Raw genomic sequence first — 27,966 nt, 5'->3', positions numbered from 1 at the left:
TTTTTGGGGGGGGGGTTTAAGATTTTTTTTTTTAATTATTATATATAAGTACACTGTAGCTGTCTTCAGACACTCCAGAAGAGGGAGTCAGATCTCATTACGGATGGTTGTGAGCCACCATGTGGTTGCTGGGATTTGAACTTTGGACCTTCGGAAGAGCAGTCGGGTGCTCTTACCCACTGAGCCATCTCACCAGCTCCAGCCAACAAATTTCTAATTTCTCATATTTTTGAATTTCAATTGATTAGGATATGTTGGCAATATTAATTTTCATACTGAGATATTGAGTTATTTACTGTTAATTTTCTTGTTAGAGGTGGAATTATGTTTGTGTGGGTTTGTTGAAAGATTACTTTCTTGCTTCTTCTAGGGTGTAGTTTCATTCCTTGTGTTGGTGTTTTCCATCTACTATCCTTTGTAGGGCTGGATTTGTGGAAAGATATTGTATAAATTTGGTTTTGTCATGGAACACCTTGTTTTCTCTGTCTATGGTAATTGAGAGTTTTGCTGGATATAGTAGCCTGGGCTGGCATTTGTATTCTCTTAGAGTCTGTATGACATCTGCCCAGGATCTTCTAGCTTTCATAGTCTCTCAGAGGTGAGAAGTCTGGTGTAATTCTAATAGGTCTGCCTTTATATGTTACTTGACCCTTTTCCCTTACTGCTTTTAAAATTCTTTGTTTAGTGCATTTGGTGTTTTGATTATTATGTGATGGAGGAATTTCTATTCTGGTTGAGTCTATTTGGAGTTCTGTAGGCTTATTGTATGTTTTTAGGCATCTCTTTCTTTAGATTAGGGAAGTTTTCTTCTATAATTTTGTTGAAGATGTTTTCTGGTCCTTTGAGTTAGGAATCTTTGCTATCTTCTATACCTATTATCCTTAGGTTTGTTTTTCTCATTGTGTCCTGGATTTTCTGGGTGTTTTGGGTTAGGAGCTTTTCACTTTTTGCATTTTCTTTGACTGTTGTGTCAATGTTTTCTTTCTTTCTTCCTTTCTTTCTTTCTTCCTTTCTTTCTTTCTTTCTTTTTTTTCTTTTTTTTTTTTTTTTTTTTTTTTTGAGACAGGGTTTCTCTGTGTAGCCCTGACTGTCCTGGAACTCACTTTGGTTTCTGTTGCTTCTGTTCTTAAGCTTGCTTCCTGACATCTGGTTATCTGCTACCTGTCCTGGCTATGTCTGACTGGAGCCTGTCCTTCCTGTGATCCTGGTTGTGTCAGAACTCCTCCAAGTCAAGCTGTCTCTGTGATTCTGGGATCCTGGGATCCTGAGATCCTGGGTATGTCTGAGCTCCTGGGAGTCAAGCTGCCTTTGGGACCTTGAGATCTTGTTGTGACCAAGCTCCTGTGATCCTGTGATCCTGGGCGAGTTAGAGTGCCTGGGCATGGAGCTGCCTCTGGGTGTTGTGGGGTTGGCTGCAGAGTTTGTGCCCAGGGTCTGCTCAGGGTGCTGGCCTAGACAGACTTGAAGGAACCTGTGCTACTGGTCTGGCAGAGTTCCTGCATGCCTGGGTCCCACCCGTCCCAGTTACTCCCAGTGCTGGGGACAGATGTGTCCTCCTCACCTCTGATCCCCTGAAGGCAACTTTTTTGTTTGTTTTGTTTTTGTTTTTGTTTTTTTTTTAGACAGGGTTTCTCTGTATAGCCCTGGCTGTCCTGGAACTCACTTTGTAGACCAGGCTGGCCTTGAACTCAGAAATCCGCCTGCCTCTGCCTCCCGAGTGCTGGGATTAAAGGCGTGCGCCACCACGGCCGGCTGAAGGCAACTTTTTAAAATGCTAGTTTTAAGACTTTTTAATCTTTAGCTTCAGTTGTTTTGAAGTTTCACTATGATGACTTATCTGTGAATTTCTTCTTACTTTTCCTCCCTCAGAGCTGTTGATGTCCTAAATGTGGATATTGAAGCCATTGCCTTAGTCCTGAAGTCTCAGCCTTTGAGATAAGCACTTAGTCAAATGCAATATGAGCCCCATTTTCTCTCTGATTCATGGCTCCTGCTTTTTTAAGTTGTTAATTGCCATTTCCTGTGTGTGCATGTTTCTCCCTAGGACAGAGAGGACAGAGGGATGGGTCTTAGATAAGCATTTATCATATTTGATGTTGTGCTTCGACTTCTCCAGTGCTTGTAATAGACCACTTTTAATTTCTTCATAGTTCCCAATATTTGCAGTATTTGGACCCTGCTTTTCATTCTTCCTTTACATTGTATTTTAGCACCCACTGTGTCACAGAAGGAATGTACCCCTCCTCCTGTCAGACATGCTCATTCTGCAGGACTGGCAACTTTAACTGTCTTTCCCTAGGTTTCTGTTCTCCGAGTCTTCTTGCCACTTTCACTCCTTCTTCCATGCCCTTTCCTCTCCCTTCTTTTCCTTATTTCCTTTCTATCTCTATCCTTGTGTTGGCCCCTTTTTCTTTTCCTTCTCACCTGATCCTATTTGTCTTTAATTTGGGCATTTATACAAACATCCAACAATCAGTGCTTTTGACCCAGACCTGTACCCTAAGCTGGATTTGAATACCTACTCACCTCCAGTCACCTCCTCTAGATGTCCCAAGTTATTAACATTCAAAGCACCCCCCAAAGAAATCTATTATCCTTTCTTGATCCTCACTGAAGGCTTCAGCTTTTGCCCTTGACAGTTCCCCAGTTATATGCATTCCTTCAACCCTTATCTGCAGGCCATGCTAAGCTGCAGGCCTGTCAGGCTGCTAGCTACTCCAGTGTGCCATGATATTTGTCATATTTGTTGTCCAGTGATGTCTGCTACATAAGTGTGATGGGTAATATTGTCACTGTGATAGGATCTATTAGACCAGATCCATACACAAATCTTTACCTGGGAGGGATTATCTAGACTAGATAAACCTCAGGGCATAGCTGTGAGGGATTCTTTTTTTTTTTTTTTTTTTTTTTTTTGATGAAGGGGAAGACTCACCCTGAACATGGGTGGCACCTTCTAGCAGTCTAGATAACAGGAAGTTCAATGGAGAAGTTTTTTGGTTTTGCTTTTGTTCTGTTTTCCTGGTCTTCTCACCTTTGCATCTTGCTGTTGAGTTCATCCCTGTTGCTCATGTGTCAGTGGCTGTCTCCACTGCTGTTGCTGTTCACCTTCTAAATGCTCTGAGGACCCATGTCTCCCCAGAAATTAGCTAGGCCTTCAGAGCCAGACTGGGTTTGCTGAGGCATCCCTGGTGATGAGTAGCTACCACATGCTCGGTGTGAAGACAGCCACTGTTAGACTACCCAGACTGTATCCTATACAGCAATGTACTAAACACCCCTTCAGTACATGTACATCCATGTTCCTCTAAAGAACCCTGCCTAAACCCATGTCAGAATTGACACTATCCAAAGCTCATTTCTCATAACTTGTTCCTAGGAGTCAATTAGCACCTGGAACAAAGGAAACGTTTAATATTCCTCATTTCTATAGAGAAGGCTACCTGGGGCTGGCAAGTCTTTTTTGGTAAGAATATGTCTTTCAGGAATCACCATATCATTGGTGCTTCTTAGATTCTGACTTGGTTGCTCAGGCCCTAATCCCTTCCACCATGGTAATAACTAGAGGATGAGGTTGGCCTGCCATCCTACCATGAGGAACACGGTTCCAAGTGTGACTCCTATACCAGCTTCTGCTCAGGGACTCTCTCCCCAAAAGCTGACACTTGAGAAATAATGCACCTCTCCTATTTTCTCCTATGACTGTGCATGGAATTAGGGAAGCTATTCCTGCCTTAAATATTTCATTCTAGGAGACAAGTTTAGTAAATAAAAAAGTTTTATCTAATTGATTTGGGATAGCCAGTCAGCATTAATTTTTATTTAAACAGAACATTTTAAAGCAGAGCATTTTCCTCTGTGTTTAAGTTGGCCTGTACCTAACTCATCTATCGGCCTATCAATAAATGTTTGTCATTAATTATGTCTGTGTATGCTGCTGCATGCTGGAGTGTAGGCTATGAAGACGTTTAAACAGAAGTGTTTCAGTCTGACCTTTAAAATACAGCTTTTTAAATTTTATTTTTAATTTAAAAAAAATTTATTTTATGTATGAGTGCTCTATCTGTATGTACATCTGCATGCCAGAAGAGGGCATTATATCCCATTACAGATGGTTGTGAGCCACCATGTGGTTGTTGGGAATTGAACTCAGGACCTCTGGAAGAGCAGCCAATGATCTTAACCACTAAGCCACCTCTCCAGTCCCCTCAGTTTTTGATGTATAAGGCTAGAGAACCATTTGTAATTTTTCATACTCAGGCTAAGGCTCACTTCATTTTCCTTCTTGGAGTTTCCCAAGGTAGAAATTATAAAATGGAACTTCAGTGAACTTTTTTTTTTAAGATTTATTTATTATTATATGTACATACACTGTAGCTGTCTTCAGACACTCCAGAAGAGGGCGCCAGATTTCATTACGGATGGTTGTGAGCCACCATGTGGTTGCTGGGAATTGAACTCAGGACCTTTCGAAGAGCTGTCAGTGCTCTTAACCGCTGAGCCATCTCTCCGGCCTGAACATCTTCTTCTTTGCATTTTTGCCTTACTTTTCTAGCACTGGCCTGGGCTGCTCTATCAGGTTTCTTAGGTTGCTTAGGTTTGTAAAACAGCTCTATGAATCAACCAGTTTAAACAACAGAATTTTGCTGTCTCACAGTTCTGGAGTATGGAGTATAAGAGCAAAGTGCAGTCAGACCACGATGCCTATAAAGACACCACAGAAGGAAATGTTCCAGCATCCACAGCCTCACTCCTTCTCTGACTTGTGTGTGCACATGCATGTTTTTGTGTGTGTATATGTGTGTATGTATGTACATGCATATGTTTGTGCATGTTTCTAAATTTCTCCCATGTATGAGCCTCAACCAATTACATGTTCAATGACTTTATTTCAGATAAGGTCTCACTGTGACATAATGGAGATTAGGAGTTGGATATGTAAATTAGGAGGAGTGTATAATTTAATCCATTATTTCTTTATGTAGAAAAGCCTATTCATTGTTGCTGAGCCCTGGTACCCATGCATCATTGAGAAACTCCTCAGGATCTTTTTCTTTCCGGCCATCTGAGAAACACCCCCCTCCATCTCTACGGCATTTACTTACTAGCCTTTCCTCACCAACTATAATGTAAATTGCTTGGGAGACAGACCTGTTCATTTTCTGTCTCTCTAGTTTCTAGCACAGTGAAAACCGTATAATTACTGCTAAATATTTGTAGGTTGGATGGTCGAGTTGGCCACAAGCCAATTTAAATATAACAAAGTACCAAGCTACATCCTTAAACCCTGTTTCAAAGAGACACACAGCATGTTTCAGCTCCTCTTCTATTGCGGTGAACAGATGCCATAACCAAGGGGGCCTACAGAAGGAAGCATTTCATTGAGGCTTGCTTAGCGTTTCAGAGGGTGAGTCCATGACCATCAATCATAGTGGGGAGCATGGCAGAAGGCAGGCAGACGTGGCACCAGAGCAGTAGCTGTGAGCTCACATCTTGAGACATTAACCACTAGGCAGAAAGAGAACTGGGGCCAGAATGGGCTTTTGAAACCTCAGAACCCACCTCCAGCAACACCTCTACCTCCTCCAATAAAGCCACACCTCTGAGTCCTTCCCAAATAGTTCCACCAACAGGGACTAAACATTCAAATAACTGAGCCTTTGAGAGCCATTCTCATCTGAATCATCATACAGCATTTTACCCAGTCAGGTTCAGCCTTTGGGAGAACTTTCTGTTCAGGAGATCTGTACCATATTATATAGGTACCACTAGCCACATGTGACTATTCAAATTAACTCCTATCAAATGCAATTTTACAATATGGTTTCTCATACTAGCCACACACCAATGTTCAGCTGTCACATGCGGCTGCCAGCTACCATCCTGTACAGCATGGACAACCTACAGAAGGTGGCAGGCTAGAGAGCAGCATCCTTCCCAGGCTTTTGTTGATTCACACATGTGTGAATGAGTGCCACTTGGATACTTAAACCAAAGTATCATTTACATACCGAGAACTGGACTTAACAAGCAGTTGTGGGCCACTGTGCAGGTGCTAGGAACCGAACCTGGGTCCTGAGCAAGAGCAGCAAGCTCTCTCAACTCCTGCACCATCTCCTCAGCCCCAGAAACACTGTCCTCAAGGAGCTAACCTTCTCAAAGACACACTCCAGCTTAGAATTAATTAACCCTTTCAGGACACACGAGCGGAATAAGTCAACTATCTGATCCCAAGCTCACCATTTAGTAATTTCCCCCTTTATGATCACAACTTAACCCATTTCAGGACATCTGTTGGAAAATATCTTGTTAAAGAAATGTTTGTTACAGTTGAAAATCACCTACCATCCCGAAAGGTAAGAAAACTCCCCAATATGTCTTCATATTTATTCTCCAGGAAGTGGTTGCACTATCTCTCTTATTGACATTAAGTGAGATGAAAGCAGACTCCTTGTTCCCACTGTACCTGTGAAGGCCATAGTATCGTGCACACATGCTGATCCCACTATCAAGAGACAGAAGAGTGCCACATTTTACCCTGACACACAAGCTGTTAACTTAAGCCTTTTTAGAGTTCAGCCCATAGTTTAGTGTTTGGCTGTGCTATAGATTCCTGTGGAAACATGATTAAATCAAACTAAATTACCTTTTTCTGTTTAGAAATTCCCCCCACCGCATTTTTTTACTCTTAACTATCAGATCTAGGCTCTGGATCTCGTAGAAAACAAGGGAGAAACAGCTTTGCAGTGACATATGGCAAAGCCCCCTCAGGCTTCCAATTAGACTGTAAGAGACTGAAGGTCACCTTACACATCAGAGGGTGTTTGTGCAAACACTGGAGCTGAAATAGATATATTGGATTAGCCTGCAACAAAGTAAAAAGAGAAGCCTGGCAAAAATCAAGTGAAATGATTTAGTATGAAAATAGCTCTCAGGTGTGGCAAATTCGGAGGAGGGCTAATCGGAAGGACACTTCAAGGTTTTTAAAAGTCGTACTTGGTTATATGCAGTGTCTGCATCTAAACCTTTCTGCTAGGCCAGCAAGATAGCTCAGTGGGTAAAGGTCCGTGCTGCCTTGTTCGACAATCTAAACTCAATACCTGCAACCCAGATGGTAGAAGGTTGGAAAGATAGACAGTTCTCTGTTCTTAAGCATGCTGTGTAATGTGTGTGTCTTAAAAAAACAAAAAAACAAAACAAAATAAACCAACTTCCCTGGTAGTTGCTGGTAGGGAAAGATTTGCTATTATTTTAGAGAGTGACTGATTTAAGATTACTTATTCTTAAAATTAGAAAGGATGGTGTTTAGAAAAGTTTTGGAACCTGGCATAATGGTGCCCACCTGTAATGCCAGCACTTGGAATGACTTTGAAGCTAGTCAGATAGACGAGAGGACCCTGTGGAGTAGGAAGAGAGAAAATGAGTGAGTGAACCACAGTGTACCTATGCTTGTATAGCATGCAGTTTCCTGGCTGCTGAGGTTCCTGTGTGTGTAAAGCGCTTGCTTTCAACGTGGTTTCTGGGGATCAAACTCAGGTCCTTGTTTTTCCAAGGCCCTAGGCTTGGCGCTCCAGAGCCCACCGAAGGCTGGATTCAGATACATGCATCTGCAACTCTAGAGGCTCCTCTGGTGAAACGGGACACAGAAACAAGTGAGTCCTGGGACACTCAGGGCCAGCTAGCTCTGTGCATGCAGCACTGAGCAGCAAAGGGGAGTCGACTTTCCCAAGGTAGAGGGAAGTGCTGACACCCAAGGCTGTCCATTGGCTCCCACAGGCATTCTGTGCCTCCACACCCTTTGTGAACACAAACACAGCGCAACACAGAGTGCTGACCACGTTCTTTTTCACGGCGTAACACACAAAGACTGAACAGACAGAATGTTTCCCTTGACCTTGTTCTCTTTCACATTGTCCCATATTGCCTTTTTACTTCCCTAACTTTCATTTAGAATTTTCATGCAATAGACCAAAGATCTGGCTTAATTATTCTCATATCATTATCTGGTTGTGAGGTTACCAGTTTGGGAGGTTTTAAATACAATACTACCATGAACTGAAAACTAAAATAATTTTGTAAGATTAGAGACAACACAAATCTGTTGTTATTGGTTTTTCTCTGGTTATAACCAATTCAAAAGTTAATATTCTAGACTAGTTATATAATTCAAAGGTAGATTGCTTATTGACCACACCCAGGCCCTGGGTTCAATTCCCAGAACCATAAAATTTAAAAAGAAAATAAGCCAAAATTCTAGCATACATCTCACCTTCTCTTTTATACTTAGTAGAGCTTAAAACAATCTAGACAACACTGAGTTTAAAATTTGTCTAGTTTAAAATATATAACTACTTTATGAAGCCTCTTTAAGGTTTTTCTGATTGAAGGAAATTTTTATTAGTTTTGATACTGAGCAAAATTAAAAGCTGTCCGGTCATTACTGAGGTCCAATAATAAATTAGTACTCAATTTTCCTAGTGTACTAACTCAGTGAAACCCTTCCCTCTTTTAAGAGTTTCAACAGAAACTGACTTTCCCAGTGTGCATGTGAATGTGGAGTCCAGGACAACCCAGGTCCTATTCCTTAGGCACAGTCTATCTTTTGGGATTTGCTTTTGAGACAGGGTCTCTCATAGTCTGCAGCTTACCATCTAGGCTAGGCTGGCTAGCCAGTGAGCCCCTGGCATCTGCCTGTCTCTCATTGTCCTTGTTTTAATTTATTTGCTTTTGTTTTTTCCCAGTACTGGAATTACAAGCATGCACCACCATACCCCACCCCTCAATGTGGTTTCTGGGGATCAAACTCAGGTCCTTGTTTTTACAAGGCGAAACTATCAACTGAGCCATCTTCTTGGCTCCTGCCAGTGTATTTTATAATACAAATAAATGCTTTGTAAATGAAATCCTTAGCTCGTTAGCAACACATCCAACACATAGTACAAGTAATGAGAGTAAAGGAGAAGAATGTGTATAGCTACGTACATCTATCAGGAAAGTACCAGGGGTGTCACAAACATCCAGGGGTGGCAAAAAAAAGTTCTATGTTTCATTGATCAATAATCACTTACAGGAAACACACAACTACAACTTATTTTAAAATAAAAGTTAAAAGTATATTTAAAGCAGAGATCTTGTTGTCTTTGTTCCTAAAAATAATGAGCATGGTACTGAGATGCAAGGAAACTGAGGATGGGAGCAGATGGGAGTCCTGGCAGCCTGACTGTAGGCAAGCCTGACTGTTGGCAGCAGCGGCTACCTAGTGCTCTAGCATATGGTGCTTAAAATACCTCAGGCAATTAAAGAAGCGCCACCCTGAGTCTGCCAGTCAGGGGACATCTTAACTACTGTTTCGGAAGCCAAGGACAGCTCCTGTATAACCCGTGGGCCATGCAGCCAGATTAGGATTCACTTCTGATTTGCTGATGGCAGTGAATTGACAAGTCCCTGCCTAGACATAGGACTGTTGTGAGACATGGCAGTTGCCTAGGATAGTGTGCTGCCGCCTGAAGAGCACAGGCAAAATGTGCTCATTCATTCACAAACTGCATTGAATGTGGAAGCTGAGTACTTTCGTGCGTTCGTCTGTAACACATCTTGTTTTGAAAGCAAGTTAGCATGGGGCTCTTTGTGAATGTGCACAGGTCTTTGTCCTGCCTCTCTCCTGATTATCACTCCCCCTTTATATTCTAGCCATCCTTGCAATGGCCTGGACAGTAGAACCTCGGTGTGTGTCTGCTATGACCTCTCCTCTCTTCTCTTTTCTCTCCCTTGGTCTCTCCGGCCCTCCTTTTCCCCTTGTCTACCTACAGAGGCAGGTGTAAAAGTCCATCACAGGGGAGCAAAGATTCCTTCAGAGAGCACTGAGAACTTAATATATATCCAGTGCACCCACGTACACACAGAAGGAGTTTCCAAAACCATTCTTTCCAAGACTAAACAGGATATGAGTAACAGTAAGAGCAATTTGTTTTAAATTTGGCTTTTTGAGGCAGTCTCATTATGTAGCCCAGACTGGCCTTGGATCTTCCTGCCTCAATTTCTCAAATGCTAGGATTGTAAATATAATCCTATTAAGTGTATTAAGCTTGGCCAGTATAAATTTATTGTTTTTTTTTTGTTTTTTTTTTTTTTTTGAGCCAGAGCTTCTCTGTGTAACAGCCCTGGCTGTCTGGAACTTGACCTATAGACCATACTGGCAAAGATCTGCAAAGATCTGCTTGCCTCTGCCTCTGGGCACAGGGATTAAAGGTGTGTGCCACCATTGCCCAGCATATATTTTAAATTTCAAGATATGGGGAAGTTCTGAGTTCAGAAAATGCATGGTGGTTGGGAACAAGCAAAAGAAACTTGTTCTAAATTCTGCCATTTTGTTTTCAGACTCCATTTAATCGCAGGGTCCCAGGCCCTAGGGAAGCTGGGGACTTTCCAATAGCTAAACAGCTTCAGTTGCAAGGAGACAGTTGTCTGAGTCCAGCTATCTCATGTACAACTTCTCTGTCTTGCTGGCAGGGTCAACCTAAGTTCATGTTCCCAGGCCTAGGAACCAACTCCTACCGTGACTGGCACACACTCCCTTTTTCAACCCCTTATGTCAAAATGCGATTAGACAATGCTACAGCTCCCCCTCACTTCATGGTTTCCTCCTTTAAACAACTTCCCTTCAGATAGCGGCTTGATTGGTTGTGTCATCTGCACTGACCCAGTGTTTGAGTTATGTTGGATCTAAGCAGACCCCATGACATGGTGAGCACTGTCTTTTGGTATCCAGGTCACACCATGACCTTTGAACTCGGGTGAACTCTTATTTCTGCCCTTTCCTTCCTCTCATCCCTAGGCACCTTGTCAACACATCTAAATGTTCCAAACTAAGTAAGCCCAATAGCAATTTCTTATTCCTGATTTCAATGTACAATGCCGCCCCCCACTCCTGATCGCTCCTCATCACTGTGTACATCTTATACGACTGTCCTGGCTACAGATCTCCTTTTCCCAAACTCCCAGCTCCATATCCTAGCTGGTGCTGATCACCCTTGTGCTGAATTGCTGTGGCAGCCGTCTACGTCACTAAAGCTAGGCCTGGCACTCCAGCCTCTGGGCTTCCCATTTTTAAACGGAAGAATAATCTTTCTGAAGTTGAGGTCGCTCACTAATTTGCTCAAGAGAAAACACAAACAAGCAAAACACTCTTAAACCCAAGCTGCTGAGGCCAGGTTTGTGGCAGGGCAGTCCTTGACTAGAGGTTCAGACAGGCCATTGTGTAAAGGTATAAAGCAAACCCTGGATTTCACTGAAAACTCTAGAATGTTGGAGGTGCCAGAGATGTGGGATGTCTGCCAGGGAGAGCTGTATGCACACAGTGAGCAGAACCAACCCAAGTGGAGGATGCAGCAGTCAGCAAAGCTGAAGGAAGAGCCATCTATGCCCTTTGACATCAGACGTGGCGTTACAGAACTCGGAAGTTGCCCTGCTAGGTTTCAGCCTCCTGTGTCATCTCTCCTCACTTGAAAAGGTGACAGATATATTGTGTCACAGTATGTTGGAAGTATATAATTAGCTTTTTTATTTTATGTGGTGTTATAATTGGACTTTAAAATAGTCAAAAAGGAAAGACTATGGGGACTTATGAAGTTGGACTAACTGCATATCACACTGTACTGTAGTTACAAGTCTACGGAAATCATTTGGGGTTAGAGTGAGAATGGGCCCCACAGGCTCAGATATTTGGATGTCCGAGTTCCAGCTGATGAAACTGCTGCGGAAGGATGAGGAGGTGTATGGCTACGGCATGCATGGGCTTTGAGGTTTTAAAAACCCATGCCATTCCAAATTGCTCTCTTTTGCTCCTGCACCCCCACCTCTGATTGTTTGAGGATGTGAGGTCTCAGGTACTGCTGCTCCAGCACTATGACTGACTGCCTGCTGCCATGTCCCCAGTGATGGTCATGGACTCTAACAGAAACTGTGAGGCCCAAACTAATACTTTCTCTTGTAAGTGGCCTTAGTCACAAGGTTTTGTTACAGCAACAGAAGACAACTGAGACAACCATTGGGCCTGGAAAGTTTACCCTTTTGTTTGTTTTTTGTTTTTGTTTTTCGAGACAGGGATTCTTTTTTTGTTTTTTGTTTTTTTGTTTGTTTGTTTTTTTCGAGACAGGGTTTCTCTGTGTAGCCCTGGCTGTCCTGGAACTCACTTTGTAGACCAGGCTGGCCTCGAACTCAGAAATCCGCCTGCCTCTGCCTCCCAAGTGCTGAGATTAAAGGCGTGCGCCACCACTGCCCAACGAATATTTTTTTTGTTTTTGTTTTTTAAGTCTTCACACTTTTCCATAATGGTCGTATCACTTGACATTTTGCCAACAGCATATCAGAATTCTACCTTCTCTGTATCCTTACATTATTTTCTGTTCTTCTGACAGGTTATCAGGACAGTTAACTCACTGTAGATTTATTGCATTTCCTTGATAATTACTGGTGCTGACATCTTTCCTGTGCTTACTGGACATTTATACAGCCTTTGGAGAAATGTCTATCCAAGTCATTTTGTTCAGTGGTAGATATTCTTTATATATCCTGAATATTGACCTCTGCTGTTGTCTTTTCTCTTTGCTGGTAGTTCTCTTACATGGTCTGGTCTATACAATGAATGTGACTCCCTGGTCCTATTTTTTCATTTTGTTGCTTGTGCTAACGTCAGAGTAAACAGATATCATATCTTCCCCTGTTCCAACGTGGATGTCTTTTTTTTTTCCTTGTGGTTTGAAATTTCAGTATTATTTATCAGTGACAAAAATGAGTGTCCTTTTCTCTAATCTTAGATAAAAAGCCCTCAGCCTTCCATCATTGAACACAGTATTATCTGTGGAATTTTCTTTTTTTTTAATTTTTAATATTTTTATTACATATTTTCCTCAATTACATTTCCAATGTTATCCCAAAAGTCCCCCATAGCGCCCCCCACTTCCCTACCCACCCATTCCCATTCTTTTGGCCCTGGCATTCCCCTATATTGGGGCATATAAAGTTTGCAAGTCCAGTGGGCCTTTCTTTCCATTGATGGCCGACTAGACCATCTTTCGATACATATGCAGCTAGAGACAAGAGCTCCGGGGTTCTGGTTAGTACATCATGTTGTTCCAACAATAGGGTTGCAGATCCCTTTAGCTCCTTGGGTACTTTCTCTAGCTTCTCCATTGGGAGCCCTGTGATACATCCAATAGCTGACTGTGAACATCCACTCCTGTGTTTGCTAGGCCCCGGCATCGTCTCACAAGAGACAGCTATATTTGGTGGAATTTTCATATACAGTTTTCTTCCTTGTTTCGAAGGGACATGTGTGTGTAGGTAAGAGGGTACCAGGGTACCTCTATTGTTCTCGGACTTGCTCTCCTGAGACAGGAGCTCACGGAACCTGGAGCTCAGTTTTGGCTAGCATGGCTGGCCAGTAAGCTCCCGTCTCCATCCCTAGTACTGGGGTTATACAAGCCTGGCCATGCCGGTGCTTCTTATACAGATGCTGGGAACTCTAACGTGGTTGTCATGTTTGCACAGCAGATGATCTTAGCTGCTGAACCCAGCAACATTTGTGTGTGTGTTATTGTTGTTTTAATGACATGAAGGTATGAAATTTTGTTCCTGTGTTGATTTAATGACCACGTTTTTAAATTTTTTTAATAATGTACAGTCTCTTTATTCTTTGATTTTGTATGCTGAATTTCAGGTATTCATTGGGGTGAATAATTCTTTAGCATAAGGTTGAATTTGGCTTGTTTAGAATATTTGGGATTGTGTGTGTCACCCAATGAGTTTCATTAGCTGGCTACAAGAGCATGACAGAGGGGTTATTTGCAGAATTGTGGATAGAAGTAATTAAAGATGCTGAGACTCAAAAGTGGAATGGCCATGGAATGCCCAGAAGTCAGAATAGGACAGCACTCTACTTCCTTGCTCTTGCCCTGACATTTGTTCTGCTCCATCTTTTAATTAGGATTTTTTGTATCAAGGATATTGGTCTATGGCTCTATGCTATCTTTGCCTAGTTTTGATATAAGAGTAATCTAGCCTCATTGTGTTTGAAAGTATTCTGTCTTCTTAGTTTTCTTTGTAGACAAGCTCTTTCTGTAGCCCTGGCTAGACTGGAACCTGCTATGTAGACTAGGCTGGCCTCTGCCTCTAGAGTGCTGGAATTATACATGGTGATCCCAGTTTTAATTCTTAAATGAGGCTGTGCGTGCACCCATACACACATACTAAAATGTGTCATGGTGCTTACATGAAGATCTGAGGACAACTTGTAGGAATTAGCTCTCTTCTTCCACTGTGTGATTCCCAGGGAGTGAACTCAGGCCGTCAGGCTTGGTGTCAGACGCCTTTTCAGACTAAGCCATCTCTCAGGCTTTCTCTTCTCTAATTTTTAGAACAGTTTTAGAAGGACTGATGTTAATTGTCCTTTTAATGTTTAAAGATTTCAGGGATAGATACAATGTGGATTTCTAGACCTTTTGTTGTTAGGTTTTTGATTATTGATTCAATCTCTTTACTAATAACAAGTCTATTGAGATTTTTTTTATTTCAGCCAAGTCTAAATAGTGGCCCACACCTTCAGACCCAGCACTCAGGAGGCAGAGGCAAGAGTTCACAGGGCAACACTGAGAAAACCTAGAAAGACATTTTTATTTACTGAAGTGTTTCACATATATATTTCTTTCCCTTTATGTGATCTGTTGCAATGTCTCTTTTGTTAATTTTTACTTACTACATTTGAAAGTTTGTCAGTTTTGACATTCAAGTAAGTAAATGCTTTGGAAATTTTAACTTTTTATTTATATTTTCTCTAATCTTTAGCACTTCCTAATATTGGGTTTTTAGATCTCTAAATTATAGTTATTTCTGCCTAAGCACAAACACTGAATGCTATAAATTTTCCTGAAGTCCGGTTTTGTTGCATCCCTTAAGATTGATGTACAAGTACGTGCATTCTTGTGCATTTCTGTGCATTTTATGTGTTTGTAGATTTTTTTTCCAGTTTACTTCAGTTATTTTTCACTTCATCTTATTGTAGTCACTGAAGGTATGTGCAATGGTACCCATCTTACTGAACTGGTTTTGTTACGGTTTGATCGAGGATGGCCACAGGAATGCCTGGTTCCCAGCTGGTGGAGCTGTTTGGTAAGGATGAGTATGGTGGGCCTTGTTGGAGGTGTGTCACTCACTGCCCACATCATTTCCAGTTAGTACTCTCTGCCTCATGGCTGCTATGTCAACATGTGTGCTCTCAGCAACTGCGCCAGTGCCATGCTCCCTGCCACGGTCATGGGCTGACTCTTTCAAGCTGTAAGCACACCCCCAATTAAATGCTTTCTTTTGTTTCTTCACAGCAATAGAAAAGTAGCTACATCAAGTACTCAACTTCTTAAGAATAATATATTCTCAACTATTCTGAAGTGGATTGCTTTATATATGTAATTTAAGTTCAAGCGGTACACATGTTCAAGTTCTTTTTCCTCACTCATCATGTTTCCTCAGTGGCAATGAAACCTGCATGCTCCTACTGTTTTGCTATTTCTTACCGTTCTGTGCATGCTTGTTTTCTACCTGGAAGCTCTAGTATGTGTGTGCGTGTACACACTCATAGCTGATGCACTTTTCCAGTGACTAACACCTTTATCATTACACCTGTTTCTCACAACAGTTATCTTAATCTATTCTTCCTGCTCCTCTACTGTTCATTCTCATCCTTTCTCCTTCTCTTGCTTCCTAAAATACTGCTTTGCTGCCCTAACTCTCCTGTCTCAGTGTTCTGGGCATCCTGGGGCTGTAGGACCAGACCACTATGGCTGGCTTTACTTTGTACTGAGGCTTCGGCTTATATGGTTTGTCTCTTTCTATTTCATTTTTAGTCCATGTATACACGAAGGTCTCAAGCCTCTTGCAGACAACATGTAGTTTTATCTTGTTTAAAAATATAAATTCAGCAATTATCCATTCTTCTTGGTATCTGATTGAGTTACAGTGGAGTCACTGCAGCAGGGAAGGGTGCATCAATTTGGCATTTTCGAGTTGCAGCTTTGCTCTTGGCTGCCTTTTGTGTGTGTGAAATGTGTGGACTCCCTAATCATTTCCCATCTGTACTGTCGTCATCTTTAGAGTTATCACTACATTTACATAAACATCTTAAAGTTATTGCAATCTACTTTGTATTAACTTCAACCACAAATAAGCTTATTCCTGTTAATCTTTGCCACTTAAATGTTTTGTTAGAAATTAACTGCATTACATATACATTTAAGATAGCCTTATAATTACTTTGTTTTAAAATCCTTTGCCTCATTTAAGAATGTGTCACATGCCTATATTACTACACAAGACTCTGTGTTTACCTGTACACTTACCTATCCTGAGTTCAGCAGTTTAATCGGGTTCTGTGTTGCTGTTTAGGACGCTTTTGCTTTAATTTGAAGAACTCTTCAGAACTCTGTTTAGCATTCCTTGGAGGATAGGTTTAGGAATAAAATACTTGACCTTTCAGTTATCTGGGGAAACTTTAATTTCAACTTCATTTTCGAGGAAGTTTTCTAGATACCGTCTTCCTGGCTGATAGGGATATATTAGCGCGCGCTCTCTCTCTCTTCTAGCCTAGGTTTCCACTGAGACATCTGATAATATAATAGCAGGTGCTTTGTAGGTAATGATTCATTTTTCCCTTTTCATTTTTGAAACAGGGTTTCAAAATGAAATTCCTTGGCTTCTGGAATTCCGTAGAGTAGGCAGGCCTCAAGTTCAGAAATTCGCCTGCTGTTGCCTCCCCAAGTGCTGAGATTAAGGCTGGGTACCACCATGCCTAGCAATAGTGGCTTAGTTTTCTCATCACCATCATTTTGGTGACAGACTCTTATGTAATCCAGGCTGAACTTCCAATTTGCTAAGTTAATACCTAATAATTTTGAATTCCTGATCCTCATGTGCCACCATACTGTTTGAGGGGCTAGAGATTGAACTCAGCCTCTGTGCCTCCTAGCAAGTGTTATGCCAGCAGACTTCATCTCTCTGTAATTCCTTATTATGGTATACCTCAGCACTGGCCACTCTAGACTTTTTTAGTTGGTATAATTTGAACTTTCTACACTCAGGTATACATTCTTGCCCTAAGATTATGTGGAGTTTCGTTTTTTCCTTCAAATAGGATCTCTGCTTCCCTCTTAATTCTTCTGGAAGATGGAATAAATTCCAACTAGTGAGTTCCATGAGCCTGTATTCTTCCCTACTTCATTTCCTATTAAGTTAATTATATTTAAAAATATATTTAGAAGTAATTATTGGGTTGCCAAGATGGCTCAGTGAGTAAAGGCACTTGTTGCCTAGATAACATGAATTCAATACACAGAACTAACATGTGGAAGGAGAATGGACTCCTGCCAGGCGTATTTTGATCTGTATAACCTTGCCACGTCATCTACATGAACAAAAAAAATAATGCAAAAATTAAAAATAATCTCAGGGAGAAAAAAATAGTCAACACTGGTTTACCTGTTTAAGAAAAACCAGTTACATGCTGTGATGGTTATGAATCCTGACCGCTTCTGACTTTTATCTTATCTAACTGACACTCCCCATCAGGTTTATTGGAAGATCCTGAAACAGGAGAACTGCTGTGAGCTCAAAGTCAGTCTGGACAAGACACTGAGGTTCCATCGATATGAACTAAGCAGTGCCGTGCCCCAGAGCTCTTTGGAACTATACCACCAATCAAAGATAACACATGGTGGAACTTGTGGCTCTAGCTATATATATATATAGCAGAGGATGGCCTAGTCGGTCACCAATGGGAGGAGAGGCCCTTGGTCCTGTGAAGGTTCTATGCCCCAGTATAGGGGAATGCCAGAATCAGGAAACAGGAGTGGGTGGGTTGGGGAGCAGGGGGAGGAGGGAGAGGGTAGGGGATTTTCAGAGGGAAAACTAGGAAAGGGGATAGATAGCATTTGAAATGTAAATAAAGAAAATATCTAATAATAATAATAATAATAATAATAATAATAATAAAGATACTAAGGTTCCAGACAACCTGGGTTAAAGAGAGTCCTCTCAAAAACAAAAGCTATTTATATCTAGTCATTTCTGTTCTTTCCTGAACACATAAAACTTAAAATGCAAACAGCTGGGCACGGCAGTGCTGGGTGCAGCAGTACACGCCTGTAATCTCAGTAGTCAGGAGGCTGAAGCAGAGCAGCAGTGAGTCAGTGCCAGCGATGGCTACACAGAAAGACGGTTTAAAATCACCAGAATAAAGAGCTAGTGTTTCTTCTCTATAAATGGTTTTTAGTGATGCAACTGCAGTGTCAACATTTTATAGGGGTATAACTTAAGGGACTTTTATAGGACAACCAAGAAGTGAAGGTATGCCAAACCATTTCTAAGATATAAGGCAGCTAAAATTCTTAACAAATGTCACTTTTGAAGTTTCTGCCTAGGTCTCCTTTCTGCTCCACAGCTCACGGCACTTCAAGGGCGTAACCTGGGATGGTTGTAGTTCATCCCTCTCCTCCTCACCCTCAGCATCGCTTGTCTTCACCATCCTATGCTCACTGCTACCAAAGTCATCGTTTCATAGTCCGCCTGATTTTAGCCATTACTGGTCATAATTAGAAAATGAAATGTCAAAAACTTACCATGAAATTTGCAAGAGGTGGGGGGAGCAAAAAACAGGAGCAAAGATAAATTATCCTTAAGGCAGTGAAGTTTGGTATCCCCAGACTGTAGGCATCAGTAGCGCCTGAGAACTTGCTATGAATGTAAATCCTTGCGCACCTTGCAGGAGACTGACGGATGCTGAGGCTTGAGGAGAAATGCTAGTATAAAATATTAAGATACATGCAGGTTTTACGTCAGACATAAAAGCAAGCACTAAAGTCAGTTAGGAATGGAATACAGACCATAGGGATTCATTATAAACGTAACAACTTTGCTGGGCCAATATAAGGCATATGCTCATAGAGTCCTGTACATACAGGTAGGTGGGATGTGACAGGAGTTTACATTGTACATAGTAAGAAGGTGGGCTGGGGCTGGAGAGATGGCTCATTGGTCAAGAGCACTAACTGCTCTTGTTCTTCCACAAGGTTTGGGCTCAATTCACAGTATTTACATGGAGGCTTACAACCAGCCATCTGTAACTATAGTGACAGGAGATCAATGCCCCACTCTGTCTTTATGGGCACTGCATACATGTAGTACACTGGCAAGTGTGCAGGTAAACACCCACACACATAAAATTAAAATTTTAAAAAGTGGGCTTTTACCAGGGAGACCATGTAGGTGGATCTCCACCTGACACAACAGTCAGTGATAAACTCAAGTGAGATGGACTAAGGAGCTAAACCGCAAAGAAAATCAAATCTACATGGCTAACAGAGGTAAACATGGAAGAAGAAGACTTTACTAAGAATAATGAAGCATGAATGAGATTTGATCATATACACATTAAATCTTTTTTTAAAAAAAAACCAAAAACATACAAGATACTATAAACAACTGTGGACTGGGAAATGTTTGTAATGTCTTAAGTAAAAAAAAAAATCCAGGCACTGAGCAACAAGCCTGTAATGAAACTAGGGCAGCTGAGGCAGGGGGATCCAGAGTTCTAGCGACACAGTGAGTCTGAATACTTCCTGTGTTACACAGCAAAAGCTTGTCTCAAGTCCTCCTATCCCGGAAGATAAATCAGTATTTAAACCTATAGGAAAGTCTTGCAACTTCATCTTTACAACTTTACAGAGTCCACGTGTAGATGTTGTGGGCTTGAGAGGACAGAGAGGAACATGCAGGAGAGGAGGAAGGAGAAGCTGCCATGGGTCAGTTCAGCCAGAAGAGTGTGGTCCTGAGGGCTGCCCTACTGGAGGTAAGAGCAGCCCAGGTGGAACAGATAGTACACAGTGAGTAACAACTCGGGGCTATCAATAGGGAAGTAGATCCTAACAGCATGGAGGGCAGGCAGCTGCCCAGCTATTGTGCGGCTTAAGGCTTATTGAAAAGATAAAGGCTGCCAGTGTGTCTTTCATCCGGAACTCAATAACCAAAGGTGGGGTAGAAGCTTTGGGCAGGGATTTTAATTTCTATTACGACACATAACCATCTGTAATACCACTTCCAGGGGATCTGGCACCCTTACAGACTGAGCATCTCCTGAGCCCCTCAGTGACATTTAAACAGTTACTACAAACAAGATGGAGCTGGTTTTGAAAACCTGCTACACAGTGGGTGCTAAAGTCAGTTTTGAGGATGGTCGTTATTACAATTTAGCAAACAATATAAGTTAAAAATGGCGTCTGCATTTCATCAAAAGGTACAGATTGCCATTCAAACTATAATATTGTTAGCAAAATTCTCACAAAGAAATTTTAATCTCCACCCTCTAATATTCTGTAAGAAAACTTGGGGTGTTAAGTACAGCATTTTACTATTTAAAATTTACTTTTATTCTATGTTATTCCAAATGTGGACAACAAAGTTTCTTACCTGACTTTCAAGAATACTCCAAACCGCCAGGCGTGGTGGTGCACGCCTTTAATCCCAGCACTCGGGAGGCAGAGGCAGGGGAATTTCTGAGTTCGAGGCCAGCCTGGTCTACAAAGTGAGCTCCAGGACAGCCAGGGCTACACAGAAGAACCCTGTCTCAAAAAACCAAAAAAAAAAAAAAAAAAGAATACTCCAAACCGTAAACTGAACTACAGTGGGACAGAATGCTAGTACATATACCATTTGCTGCACGCGTGGTTATTTCAATGGACTATGCAGAGGGGATCACCAAAGCCGACTCTGTGAAGCCTAATTCCTTCTATAAAATTATAATCAGCGATCCAAGTCTTAATTATTCCTAATTAAAGTGACTGTGAAAATGTGAAGCCAATAAAGGGAGAATGTGACTGCCTTGCAGCACCAACATGAAGTCAGAACAAAGGGAACGAACACCAAGACTCGCATTAAAGAAGCTGTTTGTCATTCTTTGTTTAAGAGATTACAACACATACAAGTGAATTTTATCAAAATACAGCACATCTCTTCTACTATATTCATAAAAATCAATTCCTATGTAAATAGTACTGAAAATCAACTAAAAATGAGTTAAAATTTACAAAGAGTTGTTAAAGGGTTTCAATCAAAATTATTAAAACTATACAGTACAATACCCAATTGATAACAGCTTGAAAGAAGTGCAATATTTAAGTTCAAATATTTTTAAAAGTGCTGACTATTTTGACTAGAAATGGAAATGAGTTCAACTCATTGTGTAAAAATAATGTAGGTGGTGCTTTAGCTAGTCCTATAGGAATCTCAACTAATCAAGGTTGAAGAAAAGAGCATAAAACATTAAAAATACCCAAATTATGCTTCTTGGAAATAAAAAAAAATGAATTAAAGAACTGAGTATTGCTTTAATAAGTTTTCTGACTAGCCTCAACTAAAAACAGTTGCTGGTCTCCTATGGCACTTTTCTCAGTCCAAATAGCCATGCATTACTTCTTACCACTGCATGTTACCCAAATTTCATTATACAGAACAAAAGCAAATAAAATTAATGGTTTGGATAAACAAAATTAATAAACTTCTATCATCAATACTTGTTACAGTAACAAGGAACAAAGGCAATTGGTGGTAAAACGCTATCACACCAGTCCATTTAGAAACCCTTTAAAGACTCTGAAGTGTGGAGTCCACATTGAATGTTATCTGTAGAACAGCCCTTTATCTGAACACTTTACACACTGGCAGGCCTCGGGGACCCCCCTAGGCTCTGCACTCTCTGCAGCACTGCTCCATCGCTGTGCCAGTCTCACAGACTTGCTTTGGTTTCCTAGCTCCATGCACACTCACATTTCCTCTCACTTTACCAAGGCAACGCCAGGCCAACAAAACCAAGAGGCTTTCTAAAACCTTCTGACATTTTGTATTATGGGTGACACACAAAACTTAAAACTGGCTTTTTAGTTTCATTTGCTTCTTAAAACAAAAATTATAAATTAGATTATGATGGAGTGCTAATTATAAAAATTAGGTTGCAAGTACCACCATTTATCAAAGAAAAAAGTAACGGGACTTCATAGTATGAGAAACGCGTGGACATGCATCTACATTAGAGTTAAAAACTTCAGTAACTAAAAATATTAAAAATTGAATCACCAGTAGCAAATGTATAGTCAACAGCTATGACAAGAATTGATCTTGTAGAGCTCATAAAATGCAATTATTGTCTTTTAAAAAGACGTTACATACTTTATTGCATTATTCTATTAATAAAAATACATTATCAGATAACTTTTTTTCACCTTTTGCCTCAGATTTTTATAGGAAATAATGCTTTAATCTGGCCTTGAAAAGTGAATCCACCAGCACTAACTCCATCTGCCCACTCCTCAGTGTGCACACAGCAAACTCCATCTACCCACTCCTCAGTGTGCACACAGCAAACTCCATCTACCCACTCCTCAGTGTGCACACAGCAAACTCCATCTACCCACTCCTCAGTGTGCACACAGCAAACTCCATCTACCCACTCCTCAGTGTGCACCAGCCAACTCCATCTACCCACTCCTCAGTGTGCACACAGCAAACTCCATCTGCCCACTCCTCAGTGTGCACACAGCAAACTCCATCTACCCACTCCTCAGTGTGCACATAGCAAAAGCCAACACTTCAAATCTCTTACCCACAAGGAAAAAGTAGTTCAGCAGAAAAAACATGAATACCAGTTGGATAAAAGTAAGGACACAAAAGCTATGAGATAGACAGCTCTGCCATCTGTCTCGGGGCTACATCAAGGCTAACTATTGCCTTGCATACAGTCAGTCATGTGTATGAAATCCAAAAATAAACCTACAATCTATACAAAAACAACTTAATTTTGTTTTTGTAGCCTTGATTTGCTAAGTTTAAAAACCTAACAACAAATTTTATCTGATTTGAATCCAACAGTCTCTTTCATCTTCTGTACAGTGGTTCTTCCCTCTAACCACAAGGTCCATTATTTCAGTAATGTACAAGTTCCAAACCAATAGTTTGAGTTCTTCTTTATATATAAAAATAAGCAAAATAGTCATTTCCCTTGCAAGTGTCTTCCATAAATCTTGCTATCTTCCCCCATTGTTTTTGTCTATAGTGCTTATGAAGAAACTTCTCGTACAATGATGAGTTCTACTGCATTATGGAAAGTTTTTAACAAGGACACCGCTTGCCCATGTTCAATGTTGATAAAACTGTAGCCATTAGCCTAGAAGAAAGAGGAAAAAAAACTTTTAAGAAAAATTTTAGAAATGTATTTGTAATTCTAGATGTCATTTTCTGATAGTTCACAAACCTGTCAGAAAAAAAGAACTATTCTAGCAATTTTAAAAGAACACACTGGTGATGAAGTGGCTCAGAGTAAGGCCACTTAACTGCACGTGGAAAGCTTTGAGTTTCATTCTGGGGACCACCATCAAAGAAGGAGAAAACTGACTCCTTCAAGTTGTTATTTGACCTCTACACTCATGAAGTGCAGCACATATCTGTACACATACATATGTAAAAAAAAAAAAACACAAATAGACTAATGGTCTATATAGTGTATACATATGAAAATAGAATCTCTGAAGAACTAACCCAGGAGCTTGTATTTTATATGTGTATGGGGATTGTGCCTTCAAATGTGTCAGGCTTACCAAACTGCGAGGGTAACTAAAGGCAATGTCTAGGTTTCTGGTACCCAACGAGGCCAGAAGAGGGTGTCAGATGCCCTGACACTGATGGCTGTTTCTGGGAACCCACCCTGGATCCTCTGGAAGAACAGTCAGTACTCTTAGCCAATGAGCCTCCTACTCAGCCCCTTAGGTAATCCTAGTACTGTGATCAGATGTTGGGAAGTACTTGTCTAAGACAGGATCAGACAAGGTACTGTGTGTATGTGTTAAGGTACACCCAGCCTTACCAAACTTCAAGGGTACCTGAAGGCAATGTCTGTGAGGAGCAGGTGTGTAGCAGTCCCAAGATGGCGCCCGGGACTGCAGCCAAGTCTTATGACTTGCACCTGACTTCCTCATACACCTGAAAATAAGCCGCATCCATTGTGAGAACTGCGCAGGTGCACCATGATGCAAGATCGGACCATATGACGAGTGATGATTCTGGCCAATGGACTGCTGTTATGTAGACTGGGCCGATGGGGCGTGGTTGAGAGGATCTATAAGGGATTGCGATTGGGGGCGGGGTGGTTGTTGTTTTTTTCTGGAGAGATTGATTTCTGGTGAGAGAGATTCATGCAGGATGTTGAAAGGTTCCTGAATAAACTGCTTTGAGAAGAACGTAGTGTTGTTGCTCTTTTCTGCTGATCGGAATAGGAGGAGACAAATGTCTAGACTTCTCATTTACGGGAACCACTGGTTTAAGACCAGCAAACAGGTTATATAAAAGCTAGCTGTTATTTATTGAGCTCTTATTCGACAACCACAGAATTGCATAAGAATAATTTCTCCTCTCTCCCCACCTCCTGTGTTTGTGTGTGTGTGTGTGTGTGTGTGTGTGTGTAGAGAAAATAATTGTGGATACTACAGATGAGTATGGCAAACAAAACACAATCACTCCCTGTCACAGACGATCTGGGCCCCTTTTGTCTGTGTGGAACGGGTCTCTAGTCACGGGTGGACAAAGCGTAGGATGAATTGACAGACAGACGCACACAGGAGAGGTTGTGTGGAATCTGAATGTATTTTTTAAATCGAGCATCAGACTTTTTATGCAAAAGACAATAAGGAAATTGGGTGACATATTCGCAAGGTACAAATGAGGTAACCGGAATCTTACATAAAACAGAGGAATGCAAACACAAAAGGTCTAACGGGAACCACCTGGGATAGAATTCATTGATAACAACTGGGATCAACAAGGGCTCCACCAGCCGGGTGTGGTGGCGCACGCCTTTAATCCCAGCACTTGGGAGGCAGAGGCAGGCGGATTTCTGAGTTCGAGGCCAGCCTTGGCTACAGAGTGAGTCCCAGGACAGCCACAACTACACAGAGAAACCCTGTCTCGAAAAACCAAAAAAAAAAAAAAACAAGGGCTCCACCTAAGATTCACTAATCTTAGAAGCCAGGGTCAAGGGCTTCGTGCCCTTGCCATAGTTCCTATTTTAGTCTATTGTATAGTCCACCTTCCCCTTAGGCCATTGTAAATACGTGTGTATGGGTGTAACTTAGCTATAGTTCTAAGTATCTATTCTGGTTTCTCCTTTGGTCTGAAACTTCCTTCTTCCTTAGTGATGGTAAATTCCTGTGTAAGAAAGTAACTTAGCTTTTACATTCTTACTAAATTTCAAGCCCATGGTCTTGCTCAAGGACGTTCTAGGACTGTTGGAACACTGGTGGAAGGCTTTAGCTATGTCAGAATTCAATCTTAAAAGACACTTAAAATAGGATAATACTAAAAAGAGAGCACGTGGGTCTATACACTAGACTAACTCGAGAATGGAAAATTAATGTATGGGTTAGAGAGAACGCCAGACTCCAAAAAGAGAGCTTCCTTGAAGCTCTTTGCCTCACGAGTGACTTTTAAGCCTCTCAGCTTAAGCTGACTCGACCAGAGTGCGTGGCAACTCCCCTCCCACCCCCCAAGACAGGGTTTCTCTGTGTAGCCCTGGCTGTCCTGGAACTCACTCTGTAGACTAGGCTGGCCTCGAACTCAGAAATCCGCCTGCCTCTGCCTCCCAAGTGCTGGGATTAAAGGTGTGCGCACCCACTGCCTGGCCACAATCACTTTGTTACATGGTTCTTGTGAGTTTTTGGAGTTAGAAAATTATTTAAAAATTAAAAAATTATAGTAACATGAATTTGCATGTCATTGTTTGAATCACTTCAATTTTATTCCATGTACTGCTGACACAGGCACTAAGTTAACATTTAAGAAGGGTTGAGCAGAATTCATTCTGAAATCTCTACTTTTCAGTTATTAAACTCTAATGTTTCCATCATTTTTGGTTTGAAGGTTACTTCCTGTTGTTATCTGAACTAACAAAGGTAGAGTGGGAGGGAGGAAGTAGCTTTAGCTCATGTAAAACGAATGACTGAAGGAACAAAGGAAAAAAGTGCAAATGAAAAAAAGTTTCTCAGCCGGGCGTGTTGGCGCACGCCTTTAATCCCAGCACTCGGGAGGCAGAGGCAGGCGGATTTCTGAGTTCAAGGCCAGCCTGGTCTACAAAGTGAGTTCCAGGACAGCCAGGGCTAAACAGAGAAACCCTGTCTCGAAAAACCAAAAAAAAAAAAAGAAAAAAAAAAAAAGAAAAAAAGTTTCTCAAATTTTGAAATTTTACTCTTTGATATACTGATTAGCTCACGTCCAAGCAGATCCTCTACATTAGTAAACATTATCATTTCTAAACTTAAAATGACATAGCAAACATATAATCATGATTTTCAATGTATAAGGTAGGACTATTTAAAAATAAAAAGTATATAAACACTAGTAAGTATTGTAAAATAAAATGAAAACATAATAAAATGGTGGTTGACTTAATTACCTGAATAATTTTATCTCCTGGCTGTAGTAATTTTGATGCTGGTCCTTCAGGCTGTACCCTTGTTACAAATATACCCTTTAATGAACAATAACAAAAAAATAATTATTTATTGTCCAAATACAAACTGAAATCATGAATCAGTAACAAGGAAAATCTTTTCTTCAACACATGCTAATATGTGAATATCGTGGAAACTGTCTCCTTGACTTTTCAGAGTAACTCTCTGACAGGTCAAAATAATTTCTGCTTCTGACTTTATCAATGTAGCAGTGTCACTTCTATGGCTTTTTGGAGCGCAACAACAAAACTAGAAAGAACTTGGTAATATCATCAATATTCACATTTTTGGTTAAATTCTATGCTTCAGACAACATGGAATCATCAAATTTCAAAAACCAAAGGAAATAAAGAAAAAGAATGAGAACCATATAGATTTACATTTTCACTTAACTATGGAATTAATAAATGACACCTTATGAATGTTCAAAGACATATTAAAAAGCAACTTACATCATCATCAGGTCTGAAAGGGTTTCCTCTACCCCCGACACCTCCTGATATGCTAAATCCAAGTTCTGGATCCTTTTCTACTCTTACTCGAATCTGATTTAATATGAACATAAAGGAAGTATTACTATATTTATCTATTTGTATTCTGGTGAATTAAATTCAAGCAGAATATTCAAGGATTCATGAAAAATAAACATTTGGGCAGATGAGGTGACATGACAACACAGAACAGCACTAATGTTAATGAGTTAGTGAGTTAAAGGCACAGTGGGATTACAAAGTGTAGCTCCTAACTTTACTACTTATATGAGCTTAGTCAATCAACTAATGTTGGCCCTATTTTAACTTTTAGCCAGCATGAATTTCAATGGCATGGTGCATACCTACAGAACACACAGACATATTCCCTCTCATCAGTTTTCACTTACAGACCATCTAAATTCTATACCGTCACTGCCATAAGATATGTCATAATAAGGTACTTATTATGTTCAGAACTGGATTTAAGAAATCAACTCCTCATTCCCTCTGTTTGTATGCTTCAGGGGAGTTAGGATTTTAAGGTCAGATCAACTGATAGCAGTTTTTATAAACGACTGTAAAATGAGAATCCAGAAACATTTTCTTGAGATAGGCTCTCACAATGCAGTCCTGGATGACCTAGAATCTGCTGTGTAGACCAGGTTGGCTTAAATTCACAGAGATCCTCCTGCCTCTTGCCCTTTAGTGCTGGCTTATATTTTGACACAGGGTCTCACTAAACAGCCTAAGCTAGTCTGGATTGTCTGATGATCCACTCTGGCCTTGATATACTACTCTCTAGCTTCAGCCTTCAGGGTGCTGTACACTGTGGGTGACAGAAGCTAAATTTCTGTTATAGGATGCTCCTGTTTACAAAGACTCAGTCAAAACAAAATGTGATC

At 40.9% G+C, this 27,966-nt stretch overlaps 1 protein-coding gene across 6 annotated transcripts in view; it reads right to left on the bottom strand.

The window, feature by feature from the left end:
- Positions 1-20,967: 20,967 nt before the first annotated feature.
- The window catches only part of Erbin (erbb2 interacting protein), a 102,670-nt gene continuing 95,671 nt past the window's right edge, over positions 20,968-27,966 (bottom strand). For all 6 annotated transcript variants that reach the window (XM_029468538.2, XM_029468539.2, XM_021179875.3 and 3 more), the window contains 3 exons: positions 27,044-27,136; positions 26,534-26,608; positions 20,968-23,257 (listed from right to left, as the gene is read on the bottom strand). In XM_029468538.2, coding sequence (XP_029324398.1) covers positions 23,150-23,257; positions 26,534-26,608; positions 27,044-27,136 — 276 coding nt within the window. In that variant the 3' untranslated portion in view covers positions 20,968-23,149. The remainder of the gene's footprint in view (positions 23,258-26,533; positions 26,609-27,043; positions 27,137-27,966) is intronic.

The sequence above is a fragment of the Mus caroli genome, unplaced genomic scaffold (genome assembly GCF_978045245.1).
Source record: "Mus caroli unplaced genomic scaffold, Mus_caroli_1 scaffold_15, whole genome shotgun sequence".
In the NCBI taxonomy this organism is placed as follows: domain Eukaryota; kingdom Metazoa; phylum Chordata; class Mammalia; order Rodentia; family Muridae; genus Mus; species Mus caroli.
The sequence above is the reverse complement of the archived record's forward strand: the minus strand, read 5'-3'. Positions and strand labels throughout refer to the sequence as shown.